Source organism: Vidua chalybeata, chromosome 4 (assembly GCF_026979565.1).
Source record: "Vidua chalybeata isolate OUT-0048 chromosome 4, bVidCha1 merged haplotype, whole genome shotgun sequence".
Taxonomy (NCBI): Eukaryota; Metazoa; Chordata; class Aves; order Passeriformes; family Viduidae; genus Vidua; species Vidua chalybeata.
The window spans coordinates 6,274,146-6,298,172 of record NC_071533.1 but is presented as its reverse complement, the minus strand read 5'-3'; the positions used below and the strand labels follow the sequence as shown (position 1 = coordinate 6,298,172).

Sequence of the window (24,027 nt, the reverse complement as noted above, 5' to 3'; positions counted from 1 at the left end):
CTCGCTCCCACACCGGAGGAGCCGGGACGCGGCGCTCCCGCCGGGCCCGCCCCGCCCATGGCGTCGTGTGAGGGGCGGGGCGGTGCCTGAGGGGGCGCGGGCGGCGCGGCGCGCGCGCACTGCGCTCCCTCCGCTGCGGCGGCGGCGGCGGCGGCGGCGGCTGCTGCTCCTGCTCCCGGCGGGATCAGGTGGGAAAGGTGGGAGCTGCGGCTCGGCCGGGGCCGTGAGGGGAGGAGAAGCAGCAGGAGGAGGAGGAGGAGGAGGAGGAAGGTCCAGCCCCGGCAGAAGCTCGGCTGGCTGACGCGACGTGTTCGCGGCGGGTCTGGGGGCTGCCCTGCCGGGTGCCGCCCGCCGTGCCTGCGGGGGTCTCGCGTGTCCCCCGCGGCCGGAGAGCGGAGCCCGGGCTGGGGATCCGGCGGGGCCCGTGCCGTGAGTAGGTGCTGCCGCTTTACTTCCGATACTAAAGCGGTTTGTAGGCCTGGGGGCCACGGCCCCAGTATAGCGTTGTAAACCTGGTTAATTTTCATTATATTTGTTTATGATTGTTACAATTATAATTGATGTAATTGATGTCGGTTGAAAGCCCTACAAACAAGTCGTGAGGGGGCGGTTGATTTTTCAAAGCGGCTTCATCCTCTGGTGGCTCTTGGATTTCACGACACCTTCCACCTAATATTTACACTTTACACTCCTTGTAAAGATGTGCTCGTCTCCTTTAAGGAGCAGCTTGTAGCCTTACCAGGTAACTTTGGGAAGTCTGGGCTTTCACAAAAATATATTTTTAAAAAAGTATTTTTTTTAGATTGATTAGGAATATATGTATAAAACTGCTAATATAATTCTTTTAATTATCTTTATTTTTAATGGTATTATTTTTGACAATGGAAGTCTAGTAATTTTCACTAATAGGCTTAAAGCAATTGGAGGCAGGGTAAAAATAATAAGTTTATTAAAGTTCTATTGAGAGAATAATCTGAGGGATCAAATGTACAGGTTAGCTAGTTAAAAAAGGGTGCTGCTGAACACTTACTATCATTGTTAAATATTAATTAAACATTAGTAATTTGAATGTTTAATGTTTAATCTTCCATCTAATTAAAAAAATAGGAAGCATAGTGAGAGGCTGGTTTTCGGATATATCTTGAAATCTTTAATGGCCTTAGATGAGCAAGAGTCCAGATAAAGAAAATGAGAGCAGGGACAAGAGCTTGTGAATGAGTAGTAAAATGAGTAGGACAGTTAAGAAAGTCAGGGAATCTTAGGTGTGAAATTCCCTTCTGTTAAGAACAGGAAAAACAGTCTTATGGATGTTGCAAAAATGCTGAAATACTCAGTGCAGCCTTTGTTCAGTTCTCCTGGAAAGGCTGTAGTCAGATATTTGCTAAAACTGAATAAAATTATATGATTGGAATGCAAGCACAGTAACACTTCTTAAAATAATTTTTTAGAAGAGAGAAAAGCCAGATGATCTCTGATCCCCTGAATGATTCTGAGGCGGTGGTTTGAGAAGGGAATTTGTCAGTAAGTACAGGACAATTAAAATCAGTGTGCACACAGGAAATATTCTAGTGTGGTTCATTGAGAGTAGTCTGGATCAACCTTGCTTTTTTACAGTAGCCAATGCACTTAATAAGGGGGGAATATGAAGAGTCTGCCTTGAGTTTTACAGGATTTCTGCCATTGTTCAAGCTACTGGAATGTGCTTTAAAAATAATTCTTTTTAAAGATCTTTCTTTAAGAGCTTTTGAATCTAACTTGTAAATGACTCACTTTTAAACAGCGGTGTCATGAAACGTGCTCCTGGAGAGTTCAGTTTTGAGTGCATTTTCACTCTTTCCTGGAATGTGGAATACAAAGTTGAAAGGATTGCAAGCACTGTACAGCTAAGGGTTGGAATTAAAAACCACCTTGAGAAGCTTGGTAGCAGGTTGGAAATCGGTGTAACTAAGCTCAGTTAACAGGAACTGACAGAGGAGGATAACACAGGAATAAAAAAATTCAAAGGCCTGATTAGTGGATGTGAATGAACAGCAAACAGTATCCCAAAAAGTACTGGGCATTTATACTGCATTTGAGCACTGTAATGCATAGTAAAACCAATATTAATTGAGAATTATGTTTTTTCAACTACCCAGGTGTTGCTTTGTCATGTTTAACAAGTGTGAGTAAATACCAAGACAAAGGAAGTGATTACTCTGCTGAAAAAGGGCCTTAGCTAAAATGGTCTGGTTATTTTTTTTAAACAATGCTGGATATCTAGCCTCTGCAAGAATATTAGGTTTATTAAACTTTGTGAGGGGAGCTAGAAAAGAAGAAACTAAGAGCAAATTTAATGAGTGCCTTCACATCAATAGAAGGGTTACTGTGTAAAGGCCAGTGTTTAACAAGTCTTTGAGTTCTCTGTAGATCAAGAGATGCTTGTTTTTAGGTGGTGATACGTGATTTGGATGTTAAAGGAAAACCTTTAGCTTTTAGGTTAATGAAACCTGAAGCTGGGTGTCCACAAATCTCTTGCTGGAGAAGTAAATGTCTGGACAGACATCTCAGGCACAGTCAGGTCTCTCAAGGGCCCTTACAGGTGTGTATTTAAGTAGTTCTGTGCATACAACGTGGTGGAATTGCAAGTTTTAATAGGGGAAAACTGCTTTGGAATCTGCAAGTTTCCTTGAGCCTGGATTTTTATGGAGCTTTTGTAGGAAAGTCCCATGATGTATCCCTTCAGTAGCTCCTCTTGGGTGTGTTGTGTGCTTACACAAGGGTTGCTTCCAGGTGTGCACCTTTCAAAGGTGTCTCCTGCTGGTACCCTGAGAACAACCTGGCTGGTTTGGTTGGGGAAGGCAGACTGTCCAACCATTTAAATCCATTTCGCTCTCTTCATAAACTGCTAGAACATCTGCAATTGGCTGTTACAGGGCTGGAATGTTTTCTGGAAAAGAGAGAACTTCAGTGAGAAAGATGAGGGATAAAGAGTTCACGGAGGGGGGGAAAAACTGCTGCTTTGTCTAGATCAAAGGATGTGCAAACCAAAGACTGGAAAATGGCAAAATGAAAGTGTGGCCTTGATCATGTAATGAAGACATTCATATATTCATGCTGTTAATAAGGGAACAGCAACCTGTTAATGATCTTTTGGAATAACTGAATAGAAAAATCAGAGATGTTTCCAGCCAATGCTTCTAAAGATACAGTGTGTCTTTCCGTTTTTCAGCACATGTCAAGGAGAAGGCCTTCTAAAAAAATTACCTGTTTTTATACAGACTAAAAAAGCAAAGAAAAAATTTTATTAGGTTCCTTAAATTCCTTTTAGAGCTAAGTATTGATGTCTCTTTTAAAATGAGGTACTTTTACTTCTGCTAGTAAAATGTCCAGAAGCGTTACTTGAGTGAGCTGACCTGTTGCTACATCATTTTTCCTTAGTACTTCTATCAGCTTTCAGGTTTTAAAGTTCTGAGAGTATTGGGGAGCTTCAGCAAAGTTATTGAGAATGTATTGTTCTTGAGCAGGACTTCTGTCGACTCAAAATCGACTCAAATTTAGTTCAACCATTGAAAATTTTCAGTCTTTCTCATCACTAGTACACAATATGTGGCTGATCTATTTGCCAGCAGTGGTTTGGAGTTGAAATTTTGGGGTTTCCAAATCTTTTCCTGTTAGATAAAAAGAAAAAAAGCTCAGTTTAAAACTGTAGGAAACTTGAATGGTGTTTCTTGCTGTGTGTTTCAGAACCCCAAAATGTAATGCCTCCAACTTTTGAGAACCAGTGCAATACAAGTCTTGCATTATTAAGTTATTTAGGACTTTGCTCTGTGTGCTGAAGCTTACAAGAAAGCTCAACATCATTATCTTAAGGTATTCTGCATACTTTGAAAGTTCCAGTAATTTTTTTCTAAAAGCATATATCATCAACTTTGTGATGTAATCAGAGTGAACAGTGTAATTTCTGTGATTTACCTTGTTTTTGTGGGTTTTGATGGGATGTTTGCATAGTCCTTCTGTCTTTAATTTGGAGTTTTTCATTCATTTTCTCTTGAAGTCAAAAGAGTGTCAGGACTTGCTGGTGATAATATTCAAAAGATGTTTTCTATGATGTTTTTGAGATGTGATCACTTGAATTACAAGAGAACAATTTAGCTTTACTTCATGAGGTTGAATTTTCTATGTATATTTTTAGATCTCGGAAGAACAGTATCTTTGGTGTCTGTGTAAATCTGAGAATTAAAATGAATGCAACTCAACCTCTCTTAGTTCACTATCACAAAAGTAAAAAAAAAAAAATTGCTCAGAGTTTGGATTAGAAGGTCATTTGAGCTTTAAAATTCACAAGTCCAGGATAATAATCTCCCCAGTGCTTAATAAACATAGTTTGAATTTTGGTGAAGCATGGACTAGGATGATTTAGGGTTCAAGGTCCCTTCCACTGCTTCAAACCATTCTGTGATTCTGTAAAAAATGTTTGTTTTTCACGTAGCTGTGAACTAAATGTTTTGTAATTTTTTTTCCCAAGGTTTTTTTATTTAGATGGCATTATAATCAATGTGTCTGTGAATATATATATGACATCTGTAGGATTAACTGTGTAGAATCCAATGTCTCTTCTGAGAGGATGGTGTTTGAACAAGGATTTTTTCTGAAGCCTTTTGTGACACTCACTGTTGTCAGTATTTAGATTTGTCTATGCATGCAATTATTTCTTCAGATTTTGTTTATGGTAGTTAGGACTGCAATCTTGTATATGAGAAAGCAGGTAGAAATATCTGTGTCAAGTCTTATGTTTGCAAAATTAACAGAAACTATTCAAGGGCCAATAGAAAGTGTTTGGTGCACTAGAGCATTCCGATTTCCTGTGTCCCACAAAGAATTTTTAGCTGTAGTCATTGGTACAGAGAAAATGTTGTCTCTGCCTGGTGTCAGTTCTGTAGTGGGTAAGGTGTGAATCCTGTGGGTCCCAGCCTAACTCAGTTCCTTATTTGCTGTCTGAGAGAGGCATTGGAAGACTTTTTGAGATTAGCAGAGCATGATGTGATGTCATGGATGTAAGCAAAGGATACAAGGTCAGCTCTAATTCTGACTCTTTAGTGCTCTGTGTTTAATTTTAAGCTTTAATGTAGTTCTTTTTGTGGAGCTTATGTTTCTTTGGAATTTTTTTTTTAATATATTTTAAGCTACTTCCTAGGAAATAATAAAGTGCTCTGTACTTTACAAAACCCAGCTTAATTAAGTTGTTGTATATGTGGTGATAGTCTGGGTGTTGAGGCTGAGTGTGATTACTTGAGCAGTGCAAGTCACAAGTTAATGATTCCAGATGAAGTTGTAAAGTTCAGGAAATGGCCCATGAATAAATGTGGCTATAACCAATTGCTACAAATTATACAATTTGTTTAAACTCCCATTTCCTATTTAGGAGAGAAGTATCTCTTGCTCTAGTTTCTGAATTTGTAGATTAAGAGAATTTGTAAGTGTATCTGTGGGAGAGAATGAAGTTGTACTGCTAGCCTTTAAATCAACATTTTCAATTTTAATTTCTTAAAAAACAGAACTGTAAAATTCTGAAACCCTAACTCTGTATGCATAAATTGGAATGATACAAGTAAAGTATGAATGAATGTTGCAAGCATGTATTGAATTCTTAAGTACACAACATTTACTTGTGTGCACCTCTTACATATATTACACATATATATTCTATATATTTATACCTATTACTTTATATATATATATATATAAATAAAATGTTCTACAGACATGCAAAAATGTATGTGTGTATGTGTATAAACCACATATCGTGTAGGCTGTTACAAAAGTGTGAGGCCAAAGAATTAAACTGACTGTGTGAACAAACAAAATACTTTAATTCTCCCATCAATATGTCAACTAACTCACTTATTTTCTCTCACTAGAAATGACTACCCCAAACAAGACCCCACCTGGTGCTGATCCAAAGCAGTTAGAGAGGACTGGTACTGTTAGAGAAATAGGCTCACAAGCAGTTTGGTCTCTTTCATCCTGTAAGCCAGGTAAATCACAACAGTGATGTAAAAAGTTGAATGTGTATTTATGTTTTGGGAGGAAGATATCCACAGCAGTAAAACTGCTGTAGTGTAGGCTGTAGTTACTACAAATAATGTTGGTCTTCTATATATGTGACACAATATGAAAGTTATAACTGTATCAGAAATTCTTCTATGAGGAACTATCTGAGATGAACTAAACAGGACTCTTATGTATTTTATATTATTTTTTTTAATTTACACAGTGAACAAACTAAGCCATGTGAACAGAATCACACCCAGCACAGTGAAATTGTTTCTGTGCTTTGGCATTTTGTCCGGGTGTCTTCCATTTTTGTCTAAAGATGACCATGTTGCTGGGTGACCTAAATGTTCTGCATGAACTTTTTAACTTTGTGTGGGCTCAGCTGTTACAGGGTGGCCCAAAAACCCTGCAAGTAAAATGAACCTGTGGTCCTGAGGAGCAGTTAGTGATACCTGCTCAAAACACTTGAAAATCTGTATTCTTTCCCTTTGGGGTGGTTGAGTTGCTATTTCAGAAATATCTGTTGGGAATTGATAAGCTGTCTTGCTGCAGCCTAGGGTTAATGATCCCTTTATGTCACAATATTGTGCTCATGCTGAATGACTTTGGTCTGAAATCCTGGAATATTGGAGAAAAAATGTCTCATGGTTTTGTTGCTTAAAAAGACTGAAGGAATTTTTTTTTTTGCAGATGAAACTTCAGCTGCTATATTGGAACTGCAACTAGTTCTTTAACTAATCAATATTATTTAACTAATCAATTCTTTAACTAATCAATTCTTTAACTAATCAATAAAAGCATGTGATTAGTTAAAGGATAATGAGGGAATAGAAAATACAAAGCTGGAGTTGCTTCTTCAAATGTGATGGCATTAACCTTTAGGAATACTGTTTTTGCCATCTATTGCTTGTTCTAGCTAGTACTTGAAAAAGCAAAAATATTTCAGGACATGACTTGAAAAAAAATGTTACATTTGGCTAAAATTTTATAATGAATGGTCTCTGCTAATGATTTTTCTTTAGTTCAGCAATTAAGTTACAGAAGATGTGGGAAAATCTAACTGTTAATTATTGTTCTGGCAACCAATATGAATTACTACTTAACCACTTGAAATTCCAGGACATGTTGACATGGACCCCACAGAACTCAACAGTATTGAACTTCTGCAGATTCCCCTATTTCAGTTTCATGTCAGAAAAGCATAGGTGCACCTTGGATATCTAGAAATATTTCCTAATATGTTATAACTTGGGAGACATTCATTTCTAACAGTTGAAGAAGAGCTACATTTGCATCACAGAAATGGGATGTTCAAGTTTATCACATTTTCTTTTTCTTAGGGTTTGGAGTGGATCAGTTACGAGATGATAATCTAGAAACTTACTGGCAGTCAGATGGATCGCAGCCTCATTTGGTGAACATCCAATTTAGGTATTAAAATATACTCCCTGTGGGTTAGGGTGCTTTGTGTAACTTTTTATCTGTTCAACAAGATAGGATTTCTGGAAGTGCAAGAACTCCTGGGTTAGTTCTGTTACCCAACTGGTAAGAAGTCAGGCAGCATTTCTAAAAATGAGATTTTCAAATCTCATGATCACTAAATGCCTAAATAAGCAATGAAAAGGAATGTTTAATGTTATGTCAGTTGTGACAGCATCACATTTACTCATGTAATGTGACTTATGTCCTGATTTGGTGTCTTTGAGTGTCATTTGGAGGGTAGATGACTCCTATGTAACCTAACAAATGAAGGTGAGAAACCTTTTTTTATTCCATCCTGTGTAGGATGCTTTCAGTACTTTTTCTTTAATGCAACTTGAGATGTTTGTCCCCCTTTTTTTATTTACTTTCTTGAGAAAGCCTTAGTCTAATAAGGGAGCCCATATTTAAAAAGCCTAACTTAAGCTTCATTATGTACAAGTGCTTATTTGGCATCTGCTTCTTGGTATACCAACATTTCTGAAGACAGGCAAAGGAGAATGGTGAAAATCAACTGCATAATGTAATGTGGAAAATCACCTAGTTCTTCAATAGCAAGTTTCTTATGAATCACTAGACACACTTACATTCATTTTCAGAATATTTAAATCCTTAGTTATTGCAGACTAGCAATAAAAACTCATCCTGAATATTTTTCTTTATCATGCTCACATAGCTTGTGTTGCTTCTTGCAGAAGAAAAACAACAGTGAAGACCTTATGTATTTATGCAGACTACAAATCTGATGAAAGTTACACTCCAAGCAAGATCTCTGTCAGAGTAGGAAATAATTTTCATAATCTTCAGGAAATCCGGGTAGGTCGATGATGCTTTGCATTCCCTCTTATAACAGTTCTCTATTGTTAAGACATCTGATGTAATAAAGTGGTTTTTGGAGGGAAAATATGGCATTGTGATTCAAGGGGGAAAATGGCTGGGTTTATTTTTGATGTTTGCTTTTAGTTTTTTATCTTGTAAATTTAGTAAACTGTTTTTTGTTTTTTTTTTTTAATCAGATTTTACCAAACATCATTCTAATTGAATATGTTCATAAATTAAGTTTTACTTCTGAGTATTGTTTCTAACATTTTTCTTTTTAATACTGGACAGTCACTGAGATATAAAAAAAATTGGGTGGGATGCAGTTTTTTAACAATATGAAGCAAAATCCAATTTTCAATTTTTCATATCAGCTTAAGATTTTGAATGAGACAGAGTTGTAGTGTTTTGTTAGTGTTTTTATTTAAAAAAAGATCAAATCCAGTATTTTTTATGGTGATGCTTCTAGTCAGAACTGTAGCAAGATCTGAATTGCTTTAAGTGCTTAGTTTTGCTTACCTTTAACAGTGAAAGCATATTTGAAATAATCCACGATCTTGATAGACGTCTGCCTTGGAAACGAATCGGGTTGCTCATAAGCAGGTATCTTTGCTCATTCTGAGTCAGGGTAGCCTCATGTTTCAAATTCCTCTTCTCTGGAGCTCAGCAGTTATTGGCTGGTATTTTGGGAAGGTTTAACTTACTAGCCTTACGTGGCAAGTATTACAACATCAGAAAGATTAGGACAATGAGAAAAGGGTGCTGCTAAATTGTGGCTTGAATTTTTACTTCTGGGTTTTTTATTTTTTTCACTTTGGTTTTCAGTCCCAACAATCCAAAGTCCCAAGAGGAAGTTGTAAGTAGAAAGTTGTAGATGCTGTGGGAGTAAAAAATAGTGTAGTAGGGATGTCTGTTAGCATTATGTATCTACATCCTTTCAATGATTTGTGATGTTCTCTCAAGTTTTGACTTACACTTTTATCCTAAATCTTAAATGGAAGCCTCTTGATGTATTTTATTTTTCTTTAATTTAATTAAATATTCTTTTGGAAGAAATATATCACCACATTATTTTGACTTCCATCAGCTGTAAATTTTGCCTTTCCATCTTCCTAATTGTATTGTAGCAATTTGGGAGCTGCACAGTATCTGAACGGCAGATACTGGAAGGCAGCTGGATCCTTTCACCTGTTAGGCTGTGGGTCAGTTTTCCGAGTATCCACTAGATGTCATTGTTGTCCTTAATTATCACTTTGATTTTGCACTTTTATCTGCCCTTTGCATAACTAAATGATTATTGTCCTTTTTGTAGTCACGCTTAGTACAGCACTATACATCTCGCTGCCTAACTTTAGTTTCTCATACAGTGGTAAACTCCTGCTCTTGAGGGTATGTGTGTTATTAACATATTAAAGATCTATAAAGCAATAAAATGTATTTTATTTATTTATTTATTTATTTAATGTATTTAACTTTCTCCAGGATCTCAGGCAGTATTTCTTTAGCTCTTTTCTTGCCAAACACGGGATTCTATGCATAATGCATGTAGTTAAAAATGGTACTTCTATATGAAACAAGTTACTAGCATTTTTTATGGTACATGAATGTGACTCTAATATGATGCATGACAGAGTAATTCATATGCATACCACATGCTCTTGTGCTTTTTTTACTTCCAAACTGAGGAGAAAATATGGTCACGCTTCTTATTAATGAGATACAATATTCTGATGCTGTAAAATGCTTGTGACTGTCATCACCATGATGTTGTATGTTGCTATCAATTTTCATATTTTCTAAACTGCTTGATACTGTTTCTTGAATTTTCCTTCAGACTTGAAAATTTCTTCAGTTTCTCTGACACATGGGGAGGTTATTAAAGCAGTGTGAACTGTTATGAGCTCTTTACAGAAATCTGCTTAATTATACAATGATTCCATTGGCTTCAGTACTGATTAACTGGGTGGAAAATCAGGCTAAAGCATTTTATATTTTTCCATGGATGCTTGCCCAACTCATAGTGTGTAATGAATGTGTTTTCTTTCCTAATGGTCTAATTTTCAACACAATGCAATATGCTGTTGAGATAAACTTAGTCACAAATATAAGATCAGCTTTAGTTTGTATTCTAGTATGTGGGAATATCTTGTTTGGAACATAAGATGAATTTATTTTCTGAATAAAAGGTTTCTTCCCCCTCGTTTGTACTCTGTTGTAAGGGTGAGAACAGCCCTTGCAATCTGGCAGGATTATTCCCTTGCTCTCTGCAGTTAAGGTGTGTGCACTCAGCCTTCTTCTATGGCACTTAAGTACCATTGTATCACAGCTGTCAAGCTTGGAGAGCAAATATTTTCTCATTTGCAGTCATGGAGTTTTCCCACATGATGGTATAAACAGTCTGGATGGACAAGATAGTCTGTAGAGGCATTTTTGGAACAGCATCCAGACTCCTCATGATGTAAGTTATTGCACTTTTTCATGATATGAAAATAACTTACTGCAAAGAATATGAGTGAAATGCTGTCTGTGAGAGATTTCTGGTCTCTTCAAGTGATGCTCATCTGTTTATTGCATTTGTACCTCTCCAAGACATTCACATGTTCAGCAATTCATTTTGCTGTAAGGAGATTAAGTGTTTTGATGCTAAATGCAGGTGGTATTTCAGGGTATAGTCTCAATCCATAAATAATATATATACACACACCTTGTAGTTTACAGTGGTTTCTGCTGTCAGCCTATAAAGTAGGATCTTTACATAGACTCAGGTGAAAGCCCTTTAATCTTAATACACCTTTGTTGGCAACAGTGTGAGGCCTTTTTTTTAGGTTTTTGTTGGAGTTCTTTTGTTTGTTTGTTTGCTTTTCCTTTGGACTGCTGTCTGGTTTGTTTTCAGTTTCTCTTCTATCCCTTTTGGCCTTGCCTGGTGTTTCATAACCAGGTGCAAGCACAGCAGCCTCCCTGGTGGCATGGGGTTGTGGCTGAGCACCACGGACAGGGCTCCTTCCTCACAGTTAGAAGAGATTCTGCACTAGAGAGGGGAATTACCAACTGGAAGAATGCCCAAGCTGGGAGGCTTTTCCAAGAGGTAGTTAAGGAAGTGACCCCACTGTAGTGCCTTTACTTATCTGGTGTCCAGTGGCTGTAGTGAAGAGGTTGGACTTAGCCAGACATTTTCTGAAATCCAGCAGTGAGCAATCTTCACCTGTTTTCTGTACGTGGAGTAGACTTAGATCCTGAGGAGCAAGGATATGCTAGCTCATCATAGGGCTGTTGCAAGGTAATCAACCAAGAAAATGTATTCCTGTGAGTCTCTGTTCAAACATCTCTAAGGTGCATTTTAAATTGCTTTCCACTGAAGGTGGAGTACTGAGTTGTTACTCCTATAGATTCCTGACTAAGCTTCAGGTACTTTTGTTAGAAACCATTCCTCTATGTTCCATTCAAGAAAATAGGCATTTCTGACCCCTAATTATATCTTGGGTTCAGAATGTCAATTAAAAATAGTCAGTCTGCTTTCTGCAAACTACTCTTGATGCTAAGAAAAGACTGAATAGGCTTTAGTTTTACAGAATTTCAATCTTTCCTGTCTGTCTCTAGGATGTTCTGTAAACACAATCATCACACCAGTTGTTCATTTTGATTGTTATCTTGCTGTTAATGCTGGCCGAGTATGGATTTGTTTCATCAGGATGCACACAGATGCACTGTTCCATACATCTAAAGTTTACTGGTGGTGGAAATCTGCAAAGCAGGGGAGTAGAATGCTCCACTGGTATTGGTTACTTATTAAGCCTTGTCATGGGTAGGAATCAAATTTCAGAGGAAAGGTTATTTCCATTTGTAGTCTGTACAAATTTCCACCTTCCCGCAGAGGATATTTTGTGAATCCCCAACTGAGATGTTCATATGAACTCATCTTTACAAAAAGAAGGCAAATTAAATGATGTAACATCACTGTTCCCTGCCAATATCATCACTGTAGGTGATATGACCTTTTCATCATTCATGTGCTTATGGAAATAACTAATATATGCTTCAAACTGTGGAAATTATGAACAGGATTACAATTTTCCTGCCCTTTGATACTGTGGGATGGTAAGACATCAGAGCAGAGCTTACTGTGCAGTCATGAAAAGTGCAGGTATTGAAATAGCCTTTTATTCATATGAGGTGTGTGTATACAAATAGGGAGCTAGTAGAACACTGGAAGATTATTTTGGCTCACACACTATAAAATTGTTAAGCATTTTTATCTTACCTTGTTATGAAGTAGTATTTTAAGAGAAATAAGCATCTCTTCTGTACAGGAAAACTAAACATGCTGTGGTACATGTCACATGTAAAAGATATTTTTTCTTTTGTGTCTAAGTGCTCAGAAACAAATCTATGAAGGAACCTTTTCTTGCCCCAGAAGGGCTCAATTAGGCAAGGGTACCTTAAAGAGGGCCTGTATTTTTAATTCTGTCAGTCTGACTTTACTTTCTGAAGCAGAGGAAAAGCCATGTGAAACAATGTGGCAACAGCTCTATGGAAGGCAGGAAGTTGATGAAGTACAGAGCTTTCCTCGAGGGAGCTCAAGTACAGAGAACCTAGGAACTGATCGAAGCACTGAGTGTTACATATGTGTGAAAACCTTTCCTGCACTTACAATCTTTTTCATGATTGTTCATTTAAATTCCACTATGGAAAAGAAATTGGAAAATCAACACCCTCACAGTAAAGAATTTCGTGCTAATATCTAATCTAAACCCTAGTTTAAGGCTGTTCCCCCCTTGTCCTATCATTATATGCCCTTGTAAAATGTCTCTGTTCCTCTTTTTTGTAGGCTCCCTTAGGTACTGGAAGGCCACAATTAGGTCACACCACCACCTTCTCTTCCTGTAGCAAGTGTTTGATTACCTTGTTTAATCTCTTTTCTGTGCATGAAGTTCTTGGAGGAGGATTTGGAAAGATTTACCCCAAATCTTTGTTTGTTAAATATTTTACTTCTGTAAAAATCTTTCTGGTACTAGTAGTTTAAAAATTCAGATTTTAAGAACTGTGTGTTATCAGTGCAGGTAAACTGTCCTCCAGCATGATGGGGGAATTTTTTATTGGCTTTAATACAAGCTTTAACTATTATAATCTAATTACAATACTTTAAACTAATTCTCTGGTTGCACATAATGCTCTATGTGTGAAGGGAGGGAGCCATATGCTTGAACTTTTTATATTGAAAACCAACTGCAAATTTTGGTGAACATTTTCTCTAGCACTCTTTTGAAGTATGTAGTATAATACTACTGTTGTAGAGTAGTAATTGTATTAGTTAGGGGAAAAACTGCTGGTTTTTCTTGATAGTTTCTTACCTTCTCTATATAACTGAAAGATTTATGCAGGGAAGTCTTCAATAATGGAGATCAGTGTACCAATAGGCCAACGCCTTTACCATTCCTTATTAGTATAAATGAAGTATCTCTTTTTCACAAGAAGATACTGTTATGATGGGAGTACCTGTATGGTGAAGGGAACACATGTATATGTTAATAAAAGTTCTGTGGGAGTAGGGTCTATCATTTTTCCTCTTTGCACATTTTGTTAGTGGCATGGCCATGCTGCTCATGTACAAAATTTCTAGCTAGACGTGTAGTCTAGAGGAATAGTCTTCTTTCTTTTTCCTAATTTTATTTTTAACTCTACCAACTTCTGCAGCTGATTTACACACACACATACACATGATGCTTCTGGCTTTTGTGAAAACACCTTTTGTAGCCTTTAGCCCATAGTGCTACATATAGCTTTGTTTCTTTGAAACCATGGCTTTTTCTTTTTAATGCCTGGATACAACAGAGATGATGATCTTTCTCCCTTTGATAGCATTACCAAATTTTTAGAGCTCTTAGAATGATCAGTCAAATTTCTGTGTTCTTTAACTCCTAGGAATTGGTTCAAATATGTATATTGATGTAGAGTAGATTGTGTCTATTTAAAACAGTAGCTCTCGTGCCCTTCACTGCCTGAAATTTCCAAGTTGTAATCAAACTTATGTGCTATCAGGCTGAGGGAAGAAAAGCATGTTTTTCTTTTACATGCTCAAAATGTAGTGAAAATCCCAGTGGACAGTTGTGTTTACAAGGGTAACTGTCTGCATTCAATTGTGGGTTATAAAAGTGCTTGCTTGAATAAATACACAGAGCTATCAGACAGAACAACCAATAGTTCGTTGGACTAATTGACCTTGTCAGTAGAATAGAAACACTTGCAAATAAAATTCCCATTGCCAGCAAAGTTGCAACTGAAAACCCCTGAAGAAACTGTGTATATCCTCTAACTATCTTGGAATGCAATGATTCAGGCAGCAGACATGTGCAGCGGGAGGGGACAGGAGGGGGGAATCATTAACCAGGAAAGTTGTACATACCAGCAGTTTTCAGTGGGCTCCTTCTGCAGTGTGAGGCTGTATGAATTCCTCAAGTCATTAAGTAGCTCACTTTCCATATTCAGAGTTATGCTTTCTACCAGTTGTTACTACTTTTACCATCCCTTGGGTCCCCCTGTATGATTTGTTTTGCTGGTCTGCTTTTATTATAATGTAGCCTTTTCAGAAAAGGCAAAGGTGTTTGGCTGGTAACCACAGCATGTTGTAATGAGGGTGGAGTGTGTTTGTCATTCTGCAGCAATGGTTGACTTCCATGAATGCCAGTGTCTATAACCACACAGGCTGTGGCAGTTTATCTTTTTGAATATATTCAGATTGCATAACAGTGGAAAAGCATCACAGTAAATATCAGAATATCTGATCTTCCAAGCAAAAGCATGATGGAACCATTTTTTTTACTTTACCCAGTGATGAGTCATGTATCTTCCCATTAATAAAAGGAAAATATTCCACTCCAGAAATAAGTCTTCACAAGTGAATTAGTCATATATCAGACATTTCCTTTTAAAAGTTTGGATAATGTCACACAGGTGGAAGTAGTATTAAAAAAAAAAGCAACAGTGAAAGACACAACAGGCTTCACTGTGTACTGTAAAAACATTATTTTATTTTTGTTAGAAAACAAAACAAGAAAAATGGCATTTGGAAAATAAAGTCTGAAAAACGGTCTGGTTAGCTGCTAAATAAACTTCAGAGATGAAGGTTTAAAAAAAACGACCAAGATTTGTAAAAGGAGGTGGGGGGGAATAGTGTATTTCACCTTAAGTAAGGGACAATGTGTAATAAGGGATTTTGTGGTTTTACAGCTCGGTGCATGTGTTTGAAAGCTGTTCTCTCAGCAACGTGGGTGGCAGGTTATGCTACCATATAATGTATTGTAGTTGGCTCTCCACACTTGTCAGGGTTAGCGTTCAACCATTCGGAAAATTTTCCCATTGTTCTATCATGTGAACCAAGGCTAGTCTTGAATTCCCAATAACCTTCTGCAGGAAAAAGAGGTTTAATTAGAAAGTTTGAAATTTGATTACTTCTGTTATTGTCTTAATGCACTTCTCTCTAATTTAGGTGCTTATCTGTAAATGCAATCCATTTTTGCTCAGGAAGACGAAAAACAAACTAAATTCTGTACTGCAGTTGCTTCCACAATTTAAAAAGAAAACTTGTATACTCAATTCTGTCTTTCTTCAGCATTAACACTCTATTTCCATCTTAAACATGTTTGCTTTAGATGGATCATAGCTTTTGGCAGCTACTGCATTTTTAGCAAATAATACTGTTTCTAGTAAGAGTTGCAAAAAAAAAAAAAACTTTGTGTGAGGTCCTTGTAAACTGAACCTTGGGAACGTTATGTTATTTCTGTATTTTCCCTTCTTTTGTGCTTCTCTATTTGTGTCATGGTTATAAATTACATCGTTTGAACTAGAGAATTAAAAACATTTCATTTTGTGATTCCTGTAATTTTAAAAAATAGAATGTTTGTTTTATGTATATTTTTTTTCTTTTTACCTGTTATTTCAGAGGCTGGCACACAGAGAAATAAGCAGTTATGGTATTGAAATTCCATTGTGCCAGCACCTCCGGGGCATAATCCAAAAAAACCAGAAAAATCGCCTGCTGGGTTGTATGCAGTAAGCTTGTGTGAACATCAGTGTCTGCTGTTCACACATCATTTTTTACTGGAAGTTCCTGTTGGAATAAAGGTTCTGTGTTTGGAGAGTGCACTGGGATACTTGTTGGTCAATCGTTTTTCAAAGTTTGTAGGGATTTCTAATTACAGTTTAGCAGTATAGGCTCACTAGATACTTCTTGCAGATAATCACTAATGTTTCAAAAGTAAGAGAAGTACGCAGGGATATGGCAACATAAAAACTGTAGCAAGAAAGATCTGGGTGCTATTCTCTTGGTTAAAGTATTCTCTCTAAGACTGAACATGGGAGTGAGGAATAAGGTAGATGGATGGAGGGGGAGGTGACAGCATGAGAGAAGACACTCACATACTTGGTTTCCCTACTTCAATATTTAACCCCTTCCCCTCCTTTTCCCTCCTTTTTTAATGCAAGTGTAGTGTCTACTTGGCATTTTAAAACATCCAAGTGCCTCCAGCATTATGGCTTATGGTGGGTGTCAGTGTGATGCTCATCTAGAACATCTCTGTGGTGCTCAGTCAGGTGAATCCCCTCAGCTGATCAGAATTCATTTGAACCATGCTTTACAAAACATGTGATACTGTGCACTTGCAAACTGGAGCATGTAGCAACATCTACTTTATCTCTTGTGTTTGATCTCTCTGCACTTGGACAGAAGGATGGAGACCCTGCTAGGCAAACTGTTTAATGCAGCTTTTTAATTGGGTGTTTGAAGGAATTCCTGGTCACATAAGGCTTCAAGTTTGAACTAGGGAAAATGAAAATCTTTGTTGTCTCTGTTGGCTGGCTGTATCATTTATTGGCTTTTGGGGAAGTGGACTCTAGATATCTGACCTTGCAGTTACTTAGCAGAGCAAGAAGGTGGGTGCCATTGAAGAAAATGTCTGAAACAAGGGATGCTTCTTTGATCTCAAGAAGGTAGCATGTTAGGAAGGAGATCTTGGAAAAGTGCAGCAGACCTGTATTTGGAAGGGAAATTCTTTTTCTGTAGTAAAGGGCCCTACATACTGCATTGGAATTGTTAAATAAAGAGCTATTTCTTGATCTCATTTTTCTTCTTCTACCCTACCACATTCTATAGTCATGATCTTTCCCACTCTATAAGTTCCCTAGGCCTGAGTAATCCAAAATTATCTCCTCTGGTTTTGGATTCCAAATGTGAAAACATTGTGGGAGTCACGCCACCATCTTTTGCTTAAAGGATGTAAAAAAACGTCCTTAAAGTTGTGTCAAAGCTGACAGTAAGATGCTGCTCACTCACTCTTGCTTTCCTCTTTCTGGAGAGGTTGCTCACCACTGGGAAACTTCTTGCCTTTAAGCTACTTTTTTCTAACTGTGAAATAGGATTGGGAAGATAAAGTCAGTGAATTATAAACAATCATCTTTGATTTACCTGATTGCCTTCATAGACTTAACTGTGGAGAGTAATCCTTGGAGGGAGCTCTAGATATTTTCAAAAATTAAGAAGTGCTAAATATATGCAGCAAGGTCAAATCCAAGACTGATTCTGATCCCTTTTGGTGCTGCTACTAGCATAGTGTTAAAATCCTTCAAAGAGTAAAGCCAGCAGTCAACATTTAATTTAGTTTAAGCGTAAGAAAAGATATGAAAGGAATGGGAATTTTCTTGGATACCTAAGTAAGTTTTATGCTGTCATCTCAACTGGTGCTGCTCAGCTGGCACAGCACACCTCATTTTCTATTTCACTTGAATGACTTGTAGGCACTATCAGGTGGAAACCTCTTGTGACTATGTTCACCACCCATTGCCAAACCAACAGTTTGGGAGGAGGAGGGAGTGGAGGGAGGAAGTTGCCCCAGTTTAGAAGAAATTAGAGGCCAATTTGCCCACCACTTATTATTCTCTGTGTATGTGGCTTCCATGTTATAATACCTTTATTTGCATCCGTGCAAATGCAGTCACACTTGGCTATTTGTAGTACATACTGCCTTGTGGCAAAGTTATCAGGTATTGCTATTAATTAGGATTAAAAAAAAACCCAAAAGAAATGCACTGGATGTGCCATGCTTTGTCAGGTCAGCACTAAAAAGAAACAACCAAAAATTTCCATAAATTCAGGTAGAAATAAAGGAACAAGTGTATTCTATGAAGGTATATGAGGGGATTTTATAATTACCATCAGCTTTTTTTTTTCTTGCTTTTTTTTTTTTGGTCATTCTGAAGTCTTACATTCTAGTGGAACGCTGAGATTATTGACTAGGAAAGCAGTTCTGAAAGGAATTCTGTTGATGTGGTAAATTAAAGCAATCCTCAGTGTTGAGAAGAAAATGCTCCCTGGCAGGTGGTAGAGATGTAGAATGAACACAGGGTTCTGGACTGTAAGACTCAGTTGCTTCAGAGCTGCCACCATGGCAGTTCTTTCCAGAGGGAGGTCTTGCTCTCGTGCTTAGTGAAATGTTATTTTGGTCAGGGATCGCATGTCTGTGTGTAGCTTTGATGAGAATACTGCTACACAGGGTATACATTCAGTTCTTTGCTAAGTTTTATTGGGTGAGAAGGGATTGAATGTGGTGTTACCCTGTTCCTTATCTCAAGTAGTGCATGGAAATGTTTCTATAGATATGAAGTATACATTTATTTCTTTCTGAAGGCTGTTCTCTGTCTTAATCTGTCATAAGATAACAGAGATCATGTGTTTGAATCGGAAAAACGTTTCCCAGGCTTTTTCCATTTTCCATGCGAACATGCAGGAGAGGGTGGAGTGAGAATAATAATGTATCATATGTGTCTGGCTTGAGGGCCTGTGCTCTGTAGCTGCCTTCATCCAGTTCCTAAAGTAGGTTTATCTAACAGTCCTATTTTATTTCAGAATGAATTCTGGAGTGTTTTATGCTTCACGTTAAAGGAATGTTATCAAATACAGTTTTTATTGATGCTGTTCTCAGTCACAGTTTTTGAGTGAATCATGTGGCATAGCCCCTAATACATCTTTTAAAATTATTTCCCCCCTCCCCCCGCCCCCGTATTTCTCAGAGATCAAATTCAACTGTGAGTATGAAGGATATTTTGGTTTATATCTACTAGCAAATGGAGAAAGCTCTAATTTGTTTCTCTTAGTTGAGATGAATCTGTTACTTAGTAAGATGATGTTGCTGAGCATCATTTTTACCTTAGTAAGGTAAAAATCAAATCATGTTTTATGTTTTCATTGTTTCAAAAAGAGTTGCAATTCAGTATCAGAAGAAACAATGTAGTAAAATTTTGAAGTAGGCTTCCCTCCTCTTGACCAGGTCTCTGTTGTGATTATGATGGTTACCATTTGTAATAGAGGTTTTCATAAATCATCTTTTGGTAAATGTGGCACTGCTGGGGTAGGAACTTCTATTGTGGAATTACTGGGCTTTCTTCTATTTCTTTATACTGTCATGAGGAGTTAAAGATTTACTTGCATAGCAGAAATAAATTAAGCAGAGGAGCATATGTAGCCACAGGACTTGTAGATGTACAGTAAGTCACACAGATTTGCCATCCAGTTCCATCTGCTTCTCGTTGACTGTATTTTGCTAAGCAGTAAGATGACACCCCACAGTAGCTCTAGAGGACATAGCAGGTCTGCTGGTAAACAAGTTTTTAATTAACTCATTCTCATGCTTTGTTTTCCACTGCCCCCTCATTTTTCAGGAGCCTACTTAGGATGTACTTTTATTTTGATTCTTACACAGGTCATGGTGAAGGGCTCATGTTCTTGGTCTGTAGGATGTAGCACTTAGGCTATTCCAGATGCTGTTTGTAGCAGAAATGCTGTTGCAGCGAGGGACAAAGCATAGCACCACTGAATACCTTTTAAAATTGTATATCTTTTTAGTGAATGGTGACTTGAGGGACCTTTGACTCCCAGAAAGAAGTCAAGAAATAAAATCCATGTAGATTGAAAGAAGCAGAGTCTCAAGTCTGATCTCCACATAAAACAACAGATAAAAGTGGGGTTTTTTTGGACATGCCTTCTTATTGATTTGTAAGAAAACACAAGCAAAAATAAAAACTCTACTGCATTTGTTCCAGTACATTAAAGAAATTCTGTTTAGATGTAAAATTAAATGCTTCCATTGGGCAACAGTTCTGATTCCAGCTTTGCAAATTTATGGAAGTGTATTCTGGCTCACATGAAACTATCCAGCTGAACCTCTGACAGATATATTTCTTCTCTTTTAAAGTTCATTTGTATGAAAATATATCTCCAGTGAGACATGTTTATGAATTTGGGATCTTTCTGAGATGAGACTCTGCATTGCATTTTAAATTTGCACAAGATAGTTTTCACTACAGTCTCTTGGATTTGTTTCCAAATATTCCTTGAGCTGAGCATTATGCTCTGAATCCTGTGAAATGCTACACTGCATCTGCTTATTGTGTGCTACAACACATTTGAGTAGTCTTGAAGTTTATCAGGTTTTGCCCCACTTGCCTTTACTGAGCATCCATGGACTCGTTATCCAGACACAGAAATGTTTGCATACTGTACTTCTGTAGGATTTGGGGATTATTTACAGAGGTTTAGGATCTTTAAATTAGTTGATTTTTGGGAGAGGTAACCTTCTGTAATTCTCAGAAACGAGCCACTCCTTTGAAACCAGGAGAAATGCTTTCTCTTAACCCCAGTGCTTTTTGTGTCTTAAATCAACAACTTGTCCTCTTGCTGGTAAAGAATGAGTAGGTTTTTTTTAATTTGGTAGCACTCGGGTATAATTTGTTCCAGTCTTTTCCTGACAAATGAAGTCACTGAGGAACTACGGTCTTGTGTAATGGGCAAAAAGTTAGAGCCATGCAGTTTTGTGGGCCCGTCTTCTAGCAGAAGATCAGAAATCTAGTTCTCTTCAATGTGTAGTAATAGCCCTTCTCAGTGAGGGGAATGAGGGTTTTTTTTGGTTTTGGTGTACTTTCTTCCCCTCACCTATGAAGAGTGATTGAGAGCTAGCAGCTGGCTGCTACTACTATGGACTTTCTTTAAATATCATGATATTCCCAATTTTTTTACATTTGTTCATTTCCCATATTAATTTTCTGCATTCTCTGGGATGCAAAGTGCATGGCATGAAATGTGGTCACTAGGTTATTGCCACTAAGTTATTTGAGATGGTTTGATAGAGAATTAAATCAATGTGGCCAGTTTTCAGGCACTTAAATCTTTAATATTCCTTGCACATTTTTTTTTTCAAATACTTTCTTTGTATAATTTAACTGTAGCTATGTCTAGACATATTTCCTGGATATGGCTAAACAATTTTCAAGGTAAATTATGACCTGTTTTTTTTTTTTTTTTCACTTTCACACAAACATAGTATCATTCCAGTATATATATAGGAGAAATGGGAACTGCAGACATCTGCAGTACAGTTTTCATCGAATTTGCAAACTTCTTCCCCTTTGTAAAATTAGTTATTTCCCAGAAATATTTTCCAGCCTTAACTTCCGTTTTCAAACAATTAGTGCAGTGCACCCATAGAATACATTTATATTGTTCCTGCTTGTACCCAGCACTTCTAGTTTGAAAAAAAAATCATAGGACTTCTCCCTTTATGCTTTGCTATCTTCTAGGTTTTAATGTGTTCATTCTCTTTGCCTTAAGGTCCTCTTGTATAAGGTCATTGTTCAAAGCATTTGTTTCTTGTTCATAGAAAATTCTGTCTATACTCCCTTGGAAGATTCTGTAGTGTTAACCATAGAATTATTTAAGTTGGAAAAGACCTCTAAGATCATCAAGTTCAGCCTGTTCTGTTGCCTTTCATAAAAGGCAGCTGCTTTGTCCCATTCTTCAGTCAGCAGTTCCATTTGTAATGCAAATTCACCTGAGCTTCAGAATGGTTTTTTAAGTATATGTTCAGACTTCCTTGCAGTAGAATGTTCCACTACCCCAGTTCAATCTATTTCTGTTCTCTTTGTGTAGCTGTCTCCTCTTTCATTACTGGTTTCCCCTGCCTCTCTTCAGTGGATGGTTACTCTCAGTAGAAGTGCTACTCTCTTCCCTGAGAGCAGCCTGACTCACCTGGAAGTTGTAGGAGATGATGTTTACTTTGGGTAGGTGCTGCTCTGAAGGGAGGGACTAAGATTTTGCTATCTCACTACAGGGAAATCTTAGGGCTCTTTAGTGCTTGGGGGTGAGAATTCAAATTTATGACTAAGATACAAACTTAAATAAAAGTGCTAGTAATGTATTGTCTTAAGTAACTTCTAACAACTGTGTGCCCTATTTCTGTTGTTATGAAAACCTTAGTCCACATACTTAACCCGATGGGGTTCTTTTGATACTTTTGTCACTAGTTTGTGTTATGACTAAAAACTTTTGAATGCAGATAGTACTATTTGTTTGAATGAACATGGGAAATTGTAGTGGCTTTTGTTATGTTTGACAGTTTTTTTTTTTTTCTCAAGCTTCTGATCAGGTAAAAGTTACTGAGGGTTTTCAAAAGCAGGTTAGTCATCATCTGCCAGATTCCTACTTAAAAGTGTCCCTACACAGTGACCTTGTACACATGGGAACTTCTCCTCAGTTACTTGTCCATAAAATGAAGAAATATTGCAGTGAGATAAACTTCAATTTAAAATGCTTCCCTAAAGGTATAAAACATTTGTTTTCACTAAAGGAGATTTGCAATTCTTTCTAAATGTGCAATGTGCAGCATTGGCTGTTTATTTTATTGTAACTTTTTGGTTGGCTTTTGGTTTTTGAATGTACTGTCTCTTTTCTCACATCTGCATCTAAGCTACTGATAATTTGAGTTGTAAAGTACCCTGGTTTAAAAAAAAGTATTTTAAAAGTCCCTCATTCTTCTTTCATAATGCTGGAATTTTGAAAAGACTTGCAGCAAACCATGGATTTTCTGCCATTCATTTTAAAGGCCAGACTGTCCAAATGCAGTCTGTTCCAGTATGTCTGCAAGTAAAACTTTACCCAGCTTAGGTACCAGAAACAGACAAACTGAGGCAGAAGCTTGTTTTGGGCTGCATTACCTGTTTTTTTGATACTGTCAGCCAAGAATTTTTTGTAGGTTTTTCATCTTCAGTGGACTGTCTGCCAAGCTCAGGGGAAGTAACAGGTTCACACTGGAGTCACGTTCCTGTAGGTTTGAAGGATTTCCCCTGATACCAGGAATCTTCTCAGAGCTGCAGTACCCTTGCAAAGGTATGGCATTTCTGTGGATTGTGATAGCTGTGAAGTGAGATTAGGTCCCTGCAGGAGAGTAGTATTGCACTTAGGGTGTATTTGCCTTCCCCTCCTCCACTCTTGACTGCTTCTTAAATGAGTTATGAAACCCATTTTTCTTTAAATCAGAGATCCAAATTTTCACAGCTGTAATGGCTGATTTCAGTTGGAGACAGTATTCCTTCTGGAACAACAGATTCCTGTTAAGATGGAATCTCTTTTAGCTGGTACCAAACTAAACTTAGATCGCTTCCTGCTGTGGGTAGAGGGTTTGCTTTGGAGTTTTAGGCCTTAATTCCATACTTGCACATATGAAACACTGTTCTAGACTGCATTGTCATTCTGTATTTGCTGGTTGGATCATTCTGCTTTTCAAAGGGTCAAGGGAGAAGGTTTTTAATTTTTTTCTGAAGTTCAAGTGGATGGTTGCAACTTAAAGCATACACAGCATAGCAATCCTTCTCCAATGA

At 37.5% G+C, this 24,027-nt stretch overlaps 1 protein-coding gene across 7 annotated transcripts in view; it reads left to right on the top strand.

Annotated features, from left to right (window-relative positions):
* Window positions 1-24,027, top strand: part of ANAPC10 (anaphase promoting complex subunit 10) — a 135,027-nt gene that overhangs the window by 574 nt on the left and 110,426 nt on the right. The window contains exons 1-5 of one of the 7 annotated variants that reach the window (XM_053941122.1): window positions 2,476-2,578; window positions 3,724-3,849; window positions 5,898-6,014; window positions 7,374-7,464; window positions 8,208-8,328. In XM_053941122.1, coding sequence (XP_053797097.1) covers window positions 5,900-6,014; window positions 7,374-7,464; window positions 8,208-8,328 — 327 coding nt within the window. In that variant the 5' untranslated portion in view covers window positions 2,476-2,578; window positions 3,724-3,849; window positions 5,898-5,899. Of the gene's footprint in view, window positions 1-124; window positions 198-1,499; window positions 1,522-2,475; window positions 2,579-3,723; window positions 3,850-5,897; window positions 6,015-7,373; window positions 7,465-8,207; window positions 8,329-24,027 lie in introns of those variants that run through there. The other 6 variants (XM_053941121.1, XM_053941118.1, XM_053941124.1 and 3 more) reach the window with 6 other exon arrangements.